The sequence below is a fragment of the Lissotriton helveticus genome, chromosome 8, assembly GCF_964261635.1.
Source record: "Lissotriton helveticus chromosome 8, aLisHel1.1, whole genome shotgun sequence".
Lineage (NCBI taxonomy): Eukaryota > Metazoa > Chordata > Amphibia > Caudata > Salamandridae > Lissotriton > Lissotriton helveticus.
Genome location: NC_136069.1, coordinates 773,167,611 through 773,182,569, shown reverse-complemented (window position 1 = coordinate 773,182,569; position 14,959 = coordinate 773,167,611). Strand labels below are relative to the sequence as shown.

General features: G+C 48.9%; 1 protein-coding gene across 1 annotated transcript in view; it reads right to left on the bottom strand.

Annotated features, from left to right (window-relative positions):
* CLDN10 (claudin 10) overlaps positions 1-14,959 on the bottom strand; it is a 524,049-nt gene that overhangs the window by 62,285 nt on the left and 446,805 nt on the right. The window contains exon 3 of the mRNA XM_078656067.1: positions 2,024-2,105. Within this exon, the coding sequence (XP_078512193.1) occupies positions 2,024-2,105 (82 nt within the window). The remainder of the gene's footprint in view (positions 1-2,023; positions 2,106-14,959) is intronic.

The window sequence follows — 14,959 nt, the reverse complement described above, 5'->3', positions numbered from 1 at the left end:
ATGGTAATAAACTGCCATTTTATTTTTCATCTCTGGGGTTTTGGGAGGCACTTAAGTGGGGCGCGCTTCTCTGCTCCAATGGAGGAGCCGCTCCTGACTTTCCTACAAGGACGTATCACCCTTCTCCTTTCTTAGCTAACAATTGATCTCTCTACCCTCCAGGACTGGTCTTCACACTCCAAGCTCTTTGTTTCCAAGCATCTCCAAACTTCTTCAGAGTGTAGGGTAAGGAGATTTTCCACTTCGTGAAATGTGTATCCCTTGGAGAAAAAGTGAAGACAAATGTCACCTTCCACATAGGCACTGATGTCTCACATTGCTCATTTGCAATATGCACACAATTTTGCCTTGTGCAACTACCAATCTTTAAAAATATCCTAGGACTTTCCTGGTGCCTGGAAAGCTGAGATGGGCACAGCTTTCCAAACATACTACTGGGAATATCTCTAAATTCTCAAATGTCATACATCTACTGGCATATGTAGGAATAAATGTACATGTGTAGGCATGACTTTTTTCCTGACTCAGTCCCATCACCTCAAAGATTTCTCTTAAAGGATACACTTGTCATTTTTCGCAGACTCTATAGGTTGGTTGTGTCTCTTGGTGCAGAGTGCTGTCTCTGCGTCGTAGGTCTCCCTAGGGTGGAAGTCCTACCGGTGTGTTGGGGCTTGTGGGCTTCTCTATCTCAAAGCACATATGTTGACTGAGTCATCTGCTTAGCCACTTATTTCCATATGGTGGAATCTGTGTGTGGGATTTGGTCTTGCAGTGATCATGAAAAACCTGCACAGGTGTATTTAAGGGGTCTTTTAATTGGGCACTGCAGATTTCCCAGTTTGAGAGCAGTGGTTTGGGCCTTGAGACCGTACCTAACATCCATCTAAACAATTGTCTTCAATTGTGTTCATTAGTTTGAGTGTACAAGTGATTATGAAACACAAGTTGTTAGTAACAGGTTCGGTCACTTGATAGAACAACCTTAACTGAAAATTAAGATAAGGGGTCAAACTCATTAAATACTGAAGTTTAATATATATGACTAAGGTGTCGCAAATGGGGAACATCCTTTACAACGCAACTTTTACCACGCAGTGCCTTTACGATGCAACTTTTACAACGCAAACCATTACAACGCATTGCGCTGGGGGGCGCTCTAGGATAGGGAATAGATTTAATTTACTATCCAACACCTTCCCTACTATCCACGGGGACTGGAGTTGGAATAGTAAATTAAACTATTCACTATCCAGCACCCCTTAGCGATATGCGTTGTAACAGCATGCGTTGTAAAAACTGCGATGTAAAGGCATGCGTGGTAAAAGCATGCTTTGTAATGTCATACATCCGACGCAAATGACCCCAGGACATTTTGTTTGTAAGCAATAAGTTATTACCTCACATTAAAATAGACAATTTGTTACACATCCTTACTATTCCTTAGCATACATTTTTGCATATTTCAAAAGAGAAGAAAGGGTTGAGTGTAGGACATATTAAGTGAATCTCCTGACCTCATATTGTATCATTCTCCTATGATTTCCAAGCCTTTAAGATGTATCACCTTACTTCAGAGCCCTTGGTCTAAAGACAGAGCCTGGCGCTTGCATTTCGAAGACAGCATCAAGAGACGATTTTGCCTATAATGTGTGATGGTTTCCTTTTTCACACTCAGTGACGTAAAACATATGTGGACAGCTTGTGAATGCTATAATATTAGAAAATATCCCATGTATGTTAGCAAGTAAACTATGAGAATTATTATGAATATAATCTTTGCCTACTGATACAGTGACGTACGTGTAGAAACAAATACATCATATCGATATCACCATGTCGGCTACACCAAACAAGTTTGTTGTTTGGCGCCCAGGAGACAAATTCACACTTTTGATCTCTGCTACCACTGCAGACCAAAAGCCTGTTAATTTGAAGAAGTATCTCACTTTAACAACCACTTTATTTCGTTTTATAATTTTGCTTTGATCTTAAATTAAAAGAGAGGCAAGATAATAAAACTTACTTTGCTGCAATAAAACTTGGATCAAAATATTCAGATGTAGTCTTGTGCGCATATAGAGAACACGCGCTCAGAGAGGACAGTCCTGTAAAACATGCAATGAACAGTCAGTAACGTGTATGAGCACAGATGTTACGCATCTGCATGTTAATATATTGTGCATCGAGTAGATTTGGGCAGTTGCAGCCTTCAAAGTGTGGACTGATGACAACGAGTGTGCTTTATCCTGAATATTTTAAGACTTGGCCCTATTGAAACGTGTAACAAGCAATTGAGATGCCATTCGATATTTTTTCCAAAATCTCAAAATTTCTTCTTATTTCGTCTTAACCAGAGACATACCATGCATAGGAATTAAAAAGTTAAAAAAACAGTGGCGCAAACAGATTTAAAATAGATTGTTCTTTAAAATTGTGGAGATGTAGTTAATATGACCTTTTGCTGCACTAGGCGAATTTGTGCTGTATTTTTTTTTTAAATACATTTTTTTTGGTTTTCCTGAAGGAATTTAGGCCATAGCCCTACAAGTACCTGTAAGAAATAAAATAAATCAGGAGTACCAAAGTCTTTAAACAATTGCAATACCCGCGGAACATGCAGGTTACACAACATGAACATAATGCAGACTGTACTAGATCCCAGTAATTGTACAAAGGTTACATTCATAGAATGACAGGCTGTTACATAGTATAGAATGATTTGGTCAGTGGATATTTGAATGGGTAGTGATTCCTGTCAGGTATCCGACGTTTGGAGAAGGGGAAGATCTATCCCACAATATGTCGCCCAGCTGGTCCATATTTTCCTATGTTTTTGGGGCAACCACAGGCCAGAAACACGCAATCTCCGCACCCATACATCTGTCTAGCTCGGCCTTCATTTGCCTATAGTCAGGGTAGAAGTCCCCTTCTACAGTTGGGCATTATCGCGTTTGGAAATAGTAAGTGCCAAGAAGAGCAGATGTTGTTTGTACTTATTTTCCCCTATCTCGTTGGTACTGTGCAGGAGGAAGAGTCGTGGGTCAAGTGTGAGCTTCCATGGTAATACATTGCTAAGGCAAGACGATACCTTGCGTAAAGGGCTGCAACGCAGTGCAGCTCCAGACTGTACGTAAAAATGTCCCTTCCTCCCTCTCACATCTTAAGCATATAGGGGGCTGAATAACTCCAATCTTCCAGAGTCTGGCTCATGTGTAGTATGCGTGGTGTATGTACTTGAATTGTATAAGGCGGTATCGTGTGGAAACAGCAGTGCCCTGAGGGCTGGCAATGGCCTCAGCCCAGTCATCATCCGTCAAGTCAGGGATTTCTTCTTGCCATGCTCTTCTAGTCTTGTCAAGTGTCGTTTGTTTATGACCGTCAGTGTTTGATATGTTTGCCAGATTTTATGTAACCCCAGATCCCTCATCAGTAGGCGGCCCTCAAGAGGATGAAATTCCAGTAGAGTTTCTAAATCATGAATCAGGGGGCTCAAAGCATGGCGTTATTGGAGATATTTGAAAAATTGTGTCCTATGTAGTTGAAATTCTAATTGTAACTTTTGAAAAGATTTCAATGTAGTGCCCAGCATTACATCCCCCAGGGTAGATATCCCTACTAAGTGACACCCATGGAACCCCCCACAGGGCTGCCCCTGGATGGAGGTATGGGCCATGCCACAAAGGATTCAGAAAAGGGGGTGGTGATGGACAGAAGCTTGTTTCCTTTCCAGTAAAGAATTGGCTTGGTAGTTTGGTCTGCCCTGTTTCCATGATGCACTGGGCCAGGGACAGACTAATTTGCATGTAGCTAGGTTCTGAACTGGGATGGTGCAGTGAGCTAAAAAACGGTGATGGATCAAGCCCTGATCTTTTGACTGGGTATGAGTGTTCTGTTTAACTCAGATGCTCTGTCCATCACCACCCCCTTTCTGAATCGTTTTGGCCACTATAGGAGTGGCAGGGTATGCTCAGACATGAGTCCCTTGCTCACTGCACCATCAGGATTCAAGCAAGCCGGGCCGAAGACGGCTGCAATGCCAGAAACAGGTCCCCGGAAGCTTGTTTCCTTTCCAGTATAGAATTGGCTTGGTAGTTTGGTCTGCCCTGTTCCCATGATGCACTGGGCCAGGGACAGACTAATTTGCATGTAGCCAGGTTCTAAACTGGGATGGTGCAGTGAGCTAAAAAACGGTGATGGATCAAGCCCTGATCTTTTGACTGGGTATGAGTGTTCTGTTTAACTCAGATGCTCTGTCCATCACCACCCCCTTTCTGAATCGTTTTGGCCACTATAGGAGTGGCAGGGTATGCTCAGACATGAGTCCCTTGCTCACTGCACCATCAGGATTCAAGCAAGCCGGGCCGAAGACGGCTGCAATGCCAGAAACCGGTCCCGGGAAGCTTGTTTCCTTTCCAGTACAGAATTGGCTTGGTAGTTTGATCTGCCCTGTTCCCATGATGCACTGGGCCAGGGACAGACTAATTTGCATGTAGCCAGGTTCTGAACTGGGATGGTGCAGTGAGCTAAAAAACAGTGATGGATCAAGCCCTGATCTTTTGACTGGGTATGAGTGTTCTGTTTAACTCAGATGTTCTGTCCATCACCACCCCCTTTCTGAATCGTTTTGGCCACTATAGGAGTGGCAGGGTATGCTCAGACATGAGTCCCTTGCTCACTGCACCATCAGGATTCAAGCAAGCCGGGCCGAAGACGGCTGCAATGCCAGAAACCGGTCCCCGGAAGCTTGTTTCCTTTCCAGTAAAGAATTGGCTTGGTAGTTTGGTCTGCCCTGTTCCCATGATGCACTGGGCCAGGGACAGATTAATTTGCATGTAGCCAGGTTCTGAACTGGGATGGTGCAGTGAGCTAAAAAATGGTGATGGATCAAGCCCTGATCTTTTGACTGGGTGTGAGTGTTCTGTTTAACTCAGATGCTCTGTCCATCACCACCCCCTTTCTGAATCGTTTTGGCCACTATAGGAGTGGCAGGGTATGCTCAGACATTTGTCCCTTGCTCACTGCACCATCAGGATTAAAGCAAGCCGGGCGGAAGACGGCTGCAATGCCAGAAACCGGTCCCCGGAAGCTTGTTTCCTTTCCAGTAAAGAATTGGCTTGGTAGTTTGGTCTGCCCTGTTCCCATGATGCACTGGGCCAGGGACAGACTAATTTGCATGTAGCCAGGGTCTGAACTGGGATGGTGCAGTGAGCTAAAAAACGGTGATGGATCAAGCTCTGATCTTTTGACTGGGTATGAGTGTTCTGTTTAACTCAGATGCTCTGTCCATCACCACCCCCTTTCTGAATCGTTTTGGCCACTATAGGAGTGGCAGCGTATGCTCAGGCATGAGTCCCTTGCTCACTGCACCATCAGGATTCAAGCAAGCCGGGCCGAAGACGGCTGCAATGCCAGAAACCGGTCCCTGGAAGCTTGTTTCCTTTCCAGTAAAGAATTGGCTTGGTAGTTTGGTCTGCCCTGTTCCCATGATGCACTGGGCCAGGGACAGACTAATTTGCATGTAGCCAGGTTCTGAACTGGGATGGTGCAGTGAGCTAAAAAACAGTGATGAATCAAGCCCCGATCTTTTGACTGGGTATGAGTGTTCTGTTTAACTCAGATGCTCTGTCCATCACCACCCCCTTTCTGAATCGTTTTGGCCACTATAGGAGTGGCAGGGTATGCTCAGACATGAGTCCCTTGCTCACTGCACCATCAGGATTCAAGCAAGTCGGGCCGAAGACGGCTGCAATGCCAGAAACTGGTCCCCGGAAGCTTGTTTCCTTTCCAGTAAAGAATTGGCTTGGTAGTTTGGTCTGCCCTGTTCCCATGATGCACTGGGCCAGGGACAGACTAATTTGCATGTAGCCAGGTTCTGAACTGGGATGGTGCAGTGAGCTAAAAAACGGTGATGGATCAAGCCCTGATCTTTTGACTGGGTATGAGTGTTCTGTTTAACTCAGATGCTCTGTCCATCACCACCCCCTTTCTGAATCATGCCACAAAGGAGTCAACTGGGTTAGGGTCTCGCACCACCCCATCTGTCTCACCGTATACCGCCAAAGCTGTATTACCACTCTACTCACCCGGGTGGTTTCTGGAGCTATATAGGAGCTGCGTCGCCAGGAACCATGCCCCTGGTTACCGCTTACTGCAAAGAGCACAGATTTGGCAGGGTTGGTCTGCAGACCTGTAGTTTTCCCAAACACTCTGAGGATTTGTAAGATACAAGGCCCTGAAAACCCTGGGTCAGTCATAAAGAAAAGGACGTCATCCGCGTATAGCGCAATGCGGTCTGATCTCGACTGGGACCATTTAAATCCACAGAGCACTGGGTCACCTTGAACCCACGCTGCCAAGAGTTCCACTGCTAGGGCAGCCAACAGCAGAGATAGGGGCAACCCTGTCTCGTGCCCCTATAAATATAGAAGGGGTCTGAGCGAAGTTCTGCTATACGAACAGAGGCCTTTAAGTTAGTGTAGAGTAAACAGACATATGCTATGAAGCGGGGGCCAAAATTAACCGCTTCAAGTAATTTGAATAGATAAACCCAGCTGAGAGAATCGAAAGCTTTGTCTATGTCAGCTAATAGTATAGCTGCTGGGTGTCCCAACTAAGGGGCCATCGCTATGGCATTATGTACTCTTCATATGTTATGGCGAGTAGCCCAATGAGGCATGAAGCCTGATTGGTCTGGGTGAATTAAGTCCGACACACAAGTCCGTAGGTGATCAGCCAGGACCTTCCCAAAAAAGTTAGGCTCAAAGTTGATAAGAGAGATAGGGCGGTATGATGAAGGGTCCTCTTGAGGGTGACCCGGTTTAAGGACTAGAACTATCTCTGCATGGCGCCAATCTCAGGGTAATGTACTCTGTTCTTGGGCATCCTGTATTGCTGCCAGCAAATGAGGGCCTAATATGTGCATATTCTGCATCAGGAACTCCATTAGGAATCCATTGGGTCTGGGGCCCGCTCTGGGCGCATAGCATGTAAGGCTCCGCTCAGCTTCTCTAGGGTGATAGGTGCCTCCAGTTGGTCTCGCATATGGTCTGTGGGCCTTCGAGGTGGGATATCTATCCATCAGGAATTTCGGTAATTGGGCCTCTGAGAGCTTCTCACGATGCTTGTATAGTGAGCAAAAATGCTGTGCAAATTTCTGAGCCACCATTTCTGGGGATGAACACAAGACTCCCTCTGCATCACATAGGGTGGGGACTGTAGCGGGGGATTTGTCAACCTGGCATAGCCTGTGAAGCATTTCACTCCACTTATCTCCTCATTGGTATATCCGATGTTGCGACGCCTTGCAAGTCACTTTAACTTCACCCATTAGATATTGCTGTATTGTTTGTTGCACTTGTAACAAGTTGCTAGGAGAGAGGGGCTGGGGTCCCGGTGGAGTTGCATCGCCAGGGACGCCTGGCGTGACTCTTGGTGCAATACCTAATTTCTGCCCCACACATTGTGGGCTTTAGGGCTTCCCAAAGGATGCCTTGAGATGGGGCAGAATCAACTTAAGTTTCTAGATATTCGGATATTGCCGCATGTCTTGATAGTCCGGATTTCAAAGGTGCCACGAGGACAACCACCACCTAAAGGGGAGTCTGCGGGAACAAGTATGGATTTTAGGACTAATCGGTGAGTGATCCGATGGCCCTCTGGGAGGTGAGCGACTTGTAAAAACTTATGGATATATGTGCGAGGTGTACGGGGGCGTGGCCTGATAGCATGGCCGGCTAGACGTGTTTCTGTGCTGGTCCGGCCATGAGTAATGTTTATCCTACAAAATCCTGGCGATATGTTACCCTAACTAGTATATATTAGCACCAGAACCCTCCCCGGATGTTGTGGTGCCCGGTAGAGTCAGCCTGCAGTGAGGGTCTGCCGATACGAGCCGCGGCAAAACCCCATTGGAACTCTGATCCCCGTAATGGCGGCCGCCGTCGCAAATTGAGGGAAGAGACTCGGCGGGCGGTGGATGTGGCCCTCGACCCCCGGAATCCCGCCGAATGGCTGGCGCACCACTAAGACCCCAGGAAGGGGGATACAATAAGATAATGCCGAGCAGCGGGGTCAGAAGAGTGTGATCGGCAGGCAGGCCTCCGCAGACTGGGCACAAAAGCTAGGAAAGCCCGAGGTGGTGAGGCCTACCGGCATGCAATGAGCGGTGAGGATCCCGGCTACTCTCCAGGCTGTGTGCTGGTGGCCTCCTGGTGGCGCAGAGTGGTGGGCGCTGACCGAGATCGGAAGAACCCCCGGGGCCTCGGTGAGTGAATCCGCAACGAGTTCCCAGGAGGGGGGAAGCCAGGCGGGGCCCCATTGCCGGGAGGAGAAATCCACGCGAGGCTGTGGCGGTGCGGCCTTTCTGCATCCTGTCGGACTGGGCCTGCTAACAAGGAAAAGTCCGCTTGGGGGCCCGGCGGCGGGCTTGTAGTGCCTGGGGCCTGCATTTAGAGCCTGATAGTGGAGCATTGCAGCCTCACATGCCTGCATGAATTGACTTGCCTCACGGTATTTCTGCACTGATCCATCTGTAGGCCAGTGACAGGTCTTGCGGGAATGTGCTGCGACCTTCCTTGGTGACGGTCGGTGAGTGGTCAATCTGAGGTCTAAAAACAGAGGTGCACAGAATCGAGGCCGGGGGCTGCACCCTACTCTGGACCACTTGATTACAGTGCACTGAGAGGGGCATCTCACTGTGAAAGATCTGCAGCGCGAGCCACCCTGCCTCGGACCACACGGACCATAGTGAACAGGGAAGGCTATCCCCATATTACAGGACTTCTAGTGCTACATTCTGATTTACGTGAAAGATGGTCCTAGACCTATATTTAGTATTTAGGACAAATCAATTCTTTCAAAAAATACTGGTTCATAGGAATTAATCCTAAACGGAGAAAGAGAAATGTTCTTGTCTATACATATATATATACAAATCAAATGTTTCAAAAAATCCATTTTATTCGAACAATCAACATTTATTTGAATATTTACAATTATATAAAAATACTTTGTACATAGACCAAGAAAGAAAACTGCCGGGCGCAGTAGCAAAGTACAAGAAAAAGTGCTTGTGTAAAAGGAAAGATCGATAAAAGAATTGAGTAATTCACATAAGAAGGATAAGGTACAATTCCTTATAGCAGAAACCTAACCCAAATAACTAAATCAAGGCCATTTCATATTACAAAGACAAAATGTCATGGGGAGGGGGATGGGAAATGGATTCAGGTTTCAAAAGAATATGGGGTAAAGAAATGTCGACGTTTCGACCCTGGCGCATTGGTGGGTGGGTTGACACCTCAGCTACGGGTCTTCATAAGGACAAGGACGGGCAAGGGAACCTGGGGTAAAGACGAATAGATCATCAGGTCAGAAATTCTATATCAATTAAAAATTCAAAAGTTCAAGAGTGGCCCAAAAGATGGGTAGGGTACATTACCTACAACATAATCTGGCAGCACTTCACTTAGATGAGCCACCTAAAGATAGACAAGAACATTGGGCTAAGTGCCAAGATTCAAATATTGGCACTAAACAACTCTATAGGGTACTCATTTAAAATCATGAGACAAAAGAGAAGAAAGCACTCACCAAACAATGATCTGCTCCGCCAACAAATGGTATGCTATACTAGATCACCTCAAGTCTATCAATGACGAGGTTTTTCTTAAATGGGACTTAGTTCCAAGAGCTACAATATAAAGAAGGGGTGGTATGAGTCTTATGTATAGACCACACAAGTGATTGGTGCACAAAAATGTCGCAATCCCGGTATAACAAACTCACCATATGAGTGTATTATTCGGAAGTCACTCAAAAGTCGGTAGTGCAGCAGGTAAATGAATCACCCCGTCAGCTCTAGGTAAAATATGCATAACGCCATGTCAGTATAGCTAAGCCAATGGGTGTTTTAAAAAAATTACACAACCACCCTAGAGGTCCCTAATTGTGCATACCTGTTAGAGTTGATCATAGAGCCAGCACACAAAAGTGGAAGCCACAGGTGAGCAGCCAGAGTACATGTAGTTCTTGAAGGAGTCCCTCGTATGGCTCTAAAAATAGATAGTGCAGAACGCCCCATTAGTTCAAAGACGGCGTTCACGGGTGCAATCACAGGCCCTATCAAACGTTTTAAGAAAATATTTGTTTATATTTTAATATCACCATTATGCCTACCTCTACGGATTCATTAGATAGGTTTTAAATCCCTAAGGCGCTGTGCAAAACTACCGACTTTTGAGTGACTTCCGAATAATACACTCATATGGTGAGTTTGTTATACCTGGATTGCAACATTTTTGTGCACCAATCACTTGTGTGGTCTATACATAAGACTCATTCCACCCCTTCTTTATATTGTAGCTCTTGGAACTAAGTCCCATTTAGGAAAAAACCTTGTCATTGATAGTCTTGAGGTGATCTAGTATAGCATACCATTCGTTGGCGGAGCACATCATTGTTTGGTGAGTGCTTTCTTCTCTTTTGTCTCATGATTTTAAATGAGTACCCTATAGAGTTGTTTAGTGCCAATATTTGAATCTTGCCACTTAGCCCAATGTTCTTGTCTATCTTTAGGTGGCTCATCTAAGTGAAGTGCTGCCAGCTTACGTTGTAGGTATTGTACCCTACCCATCTTTTGGGCCACTCTTGAACTTTTTAATTTTTAATTCATATAGAATTTCTGACCTGATGATCTATTCGTCTTTACCCCAGGTTCCCTTGCCCGTCCTTGACCTGATGAAGACCCGTAGCTGAAGTGTCAACCCAACCACCAATGCGCCATGGTCGAAACGTCGACATTTTTTTTACCCCATAATCTTTTGAAACCTGAATCCATTTTCCATCCCCCTCCCCATGACATTTTGTCTTTGTATTAAGAAATGGCTTTGATTTAGTTATTTGGGTCAGGTTTCTGCTATAAGGAATTTCTACCTTATCCTTCTTATGTGAATTACTCAATTCTTTTATCGATCTTTCCTTTTACACAAGCACTTTTTCTTGCACTTTGCTACTGCGCCTGGCAGTTTTCTTTCTTGGTCTATGTACAAAGTATTTCTTATATAATTGTAAATATTCTAATAAATTTAGATTGTTCGCAAAAACTGGCTTTTTTTAAACATTTGATGGGTGCATTGTATATATATGTATAGACAAGAACATTTCTCTTTCTCCGTTTAGGATTAATTCCTATGAACCAGTATTTTTTCAAAGAATTGATTTGTCCTAAATACTAAATATAGGTCCAGGACCATCTTTCATGTTTATCATTTGATACCCAGGTCCTCTGACTATTTTGGGTGATACCCCATTTTTAAATGGTTCCTTGTGCAGGGATTCCTGCGAGGGTTGTTGCTTTATTTGTATATTTGTTTGCTACACAATTGTGTTGTGACTTTGTCTATTCTCTTTACCCTGTTTGACTGATTGGATATGTCAAAAAATGAAACATTGGTATATAGTGAGGAGTACATCAATCAATCAATCAATCAGTGACACTTATAGAGCGCGCTACATACCCGTAGGGTCTCAAGGCGCTTGGGGGAGGGGGGGTGCCGCTACTGCTCGAACAGCCAGGTCTTCAGCTTCTTCCTGAAGGAGAGGTGGTCTTGGGTCAGGCGCAGGTCGGTCGGGAGGGAGTTCCAGGTCTTGGCGGCCAGGTAGGAGAAGGACCTTCCTCCTGTAGTTGCTCTTCGGATGCGGGGGACGGCGGCGAGGGCGTGATTGGCTGACCGGAGGTGGCGTTTGGGAGCGTAGAAGTTGATCTGGCTGTTGAGGTAGCTCGGGCCTTGGTCGTGTAGGGCTTTGTGTGCGTGGGTGAGGAGGCGGAAGGTGATTCTTTTGTTGACGGGGAGCCAGTGGAGGTCTCTCAGATGTCCGGAGATGTGGCTGTGTCGTGGGATGTCGAGGACGAGTCTGGCTGAGGCGTTCTGGATCCGCTGGAGTCTCTTCTGGAGCTTGGCGGTGGTACCGGCGTAGAGGGCATTGCCGTAGTCCAGTCGGCTAGTGACGAGGGCCTGGGTGACGGTCTTCCTGGTCTCGGTGGGGATCCACCAGAAGATCTTCCGTAGCATGCGTAGGATGTTGAAGCAAGCCGAGGAGACGTTGTTGACTTGCCTGGTCATGGAGAGGGAGGAGTCCAGGATGAAGCCCAGGTTGCGTGCGTGGTCCGTTGGTTTGGGTGCGGTGCCCAGGGCGGGAGGCCACCAGGAGTCGTCCCAGGCGGAGGGTGAGGAGCCCAGGATGAGGACCTCCGTCTTGTCCGAGTTCAGTTTCAGGCGGCTGGTCGTCATCCACTCGGCTACCTCTCTCATCCCCTCGTGTAGGCTGGCTCTGGCGGTGGCGGGGTCGTTGGTCAGGGAGAGGATCAGCTGGGTGTCGTTGGCGTAGGAGATTATGCTGAGGTTGTGTTGGCGTGCGATGGCCGCGAGGGGGCTCATGTAGACGTTGAAGAGGGTGGGGCTCAGAGAGGATCCTTGAGGGACGCCGCAGATGACTTTGGAGGCCTCTGACTTGTACGGTGGTAGGCGGACTCTCTGTGTTCTTCCGTCGAGGAAGGAGATGATCCATTCCAGCGCCTTGTCCCGGATTCCGACGTTGCTGAGGCGCTGTACTAGGGTGCGGTGGCAGACAGTGTCGAATGCCGCGGAGAGGTCTAGGAGGATGAGGGCCGCTGTTTCTCCGTTGTCCATCAGGGCTCGGATGTCATCGGTGGCGGCGATGAGGGCGGTCTCGGTGCTGTGATTGGCTCGGAAGCCGGACTGTGAGGGGTCGAGGGATCCATTCGTCTCGAGGAAGGCGGCCATCTGCTTGTTGACGGTCTTCTCGATGACTTTGGCTGGAAACGGGAGGAGCGAGATGGGGCGGTAGTTCTTGAGTTCGGTGGGGTCCGCTGTAGGTTTCTTGAGTAGAGCGCTGAGTTCGGCGTGCTTCCAGCTCTCAGGGAAGGTGGCGGTGTCGAAGGATGTGTTGATGATGTCTCGCAGGTGGGGTGCGATGACAGCGTCGGCCTTGTTGAAGACGTGGTGAGGGCAGGGGTCGGTCGGTGATCCGGAGTGGATGGAGTTCATCGTGCGGATGGTGTCTTCGGTGCTGATCGGGGTCCAGGCGTGGAGGGTGGTGGTGGGGGGTGGTTGTTCGGTCCTGGTGTGCGTTGGTTGTTTGTTGAAGCTGTTGTGTATGTCCGCGATCTTGTTGTGGAAGTAGGAAGCGAGGGAGTCGCAGAGGTCTTGCGATGGGGTGATGTCGTTGTTTCCCGCGCTGGGGTTGGAAAGCTCTTTCACGATGTTGAAGAGTTCCTTGCTGTTGTGTGCGTTGTTGTCCAGCCGGTCCTTGAAAGCAGTTTTCTTGGCAGCGCGGATCAGCTGGTGGTGCTTCCGAGTGGCCAGTTTGAGGGTGGTCCTGTTGTCCGGTGTAGGTTCCCTTCTCCAGACTTTCTCGAGGGCTCGGCAGTTCTTCTTGGAGCTCTTGAGTTCGTCGGTGAACCATGGGGCTTTCTTGCTGCCGGGTCTGCTGGGCGGGGTCCTCAGCGGGGCGAGCTCGTCCGCGCAGATGCTGATCCACTTCGTGAGGTTCTCGGCGGCCTGGCTGGGGTTCGCTGAGCTGGCAGGAGGGTGTTGGCTCAGGGTGGTGTCGAGCTGGTCTGCTGTGATCTTGTTCCAGCTTCTGCGGGCGGCCTGTTGCTGGTGGTGGTGGGTCGTCGTTCTCTTGAAGGCGAAGTGGACGCAGCTGTGGTCCGTCCAGTGGAGTTCTGTGGCGTGGCTGAAGGCGACGTCTGTGCTGGAGGAGAAGACGGCGTCGAGTGTGTGTCCGGCGAGGTGGGTGGGGGTGGACACCAGCTGCTTGAGTCCAAGATTGGCGAGGTTGTCGAGCAGGGTGCTGGTGTTGCGGTCGTTGTTGTTCTCCAGATGGAAGTTGAGGTCCCCCAGGAGGATGTAGTCGGCGGAGGGGAGGGCATGCGGGCTGACGAAGTCGGCAATGTCCTCGCTGAATTGTGTGCGTGGTCCCGGAGGTCGGTAGATCAGGGTGCCTCTAAGGGTGGTGTTCGGGTTGGTGTGGATATGGAAATGCAGGTGCTCGGCGCTGGTCAGGGTGTTGTCGGTGCTGGTCGTGAGACGGATGGTGTTCCTGTGGATGATGGCGATGCCTCCTCCCATCTGGTTGGCGTTGCGGTCCCTCCGGACGATCTTGTAGCCCTCTGGGATGGCGATGGCGATGTCGGGGGCTGAAGAGGCGTTCATCCAGGTCTCCGTGAGGAAGGCAACGTCAGGGGCTGTGGCGTCTAGGAGGTTCAAGAGTTCGACGGCGTGTCTGTGGACGGAGCGGGTGTTGAGCAGGATGCACTTGAGGTGGGTGCTGCTGGTGTTCGACTTGGCGGGAGCTGGTGTGAGGCAAGTCCGGATGCAGGTGAACTTGCAGGCGTGGCAGCTGAAAGGTCCGTGGGTGCGTCGTGGGGTGGCCTGGTTGCAATCTGGTAGTCGGCCGGTGTTGAGTGCGATGAGGGTGGCGGCGGAGTACGTCAGGCGGGTCGGTCGGGGTCTTCGTGGGCCAGGGGTCCTGGCGCTGGGCGCGATCCGGTCGCGGACGGGCGCAGACGGGCTTACCTTTGGCGCGCCTTCGGCGCACAATCGGCGCGCCCGCTGCGCGTCAACGCTGCGCGTTCGCACGGTCGCCATATAAGGCGAAGTGCGCGGGTGGGCGGGGCAGCTGGGAGGCGGGAGCGGGGAGGGAACAGAATGAAAAAGGGGCGGGGTCAGCGGTGGTGGCGGGAGCGGGGAGCGGGGAGGGAAGACGGAGGGCGGCGAGATGGGCGGGAAACCAGGAAGGAGAGCGCTGGCCCGGGCAGCAAGTATCTGGACAATCCAGGCACACGCTAACACGGGCACACAAGTAGGGAAACAAATACAGGCACAAATGAAGGTCCAAACAAAGAGAAGCAGACAGCAGTGGAGAAAAAAAAAAA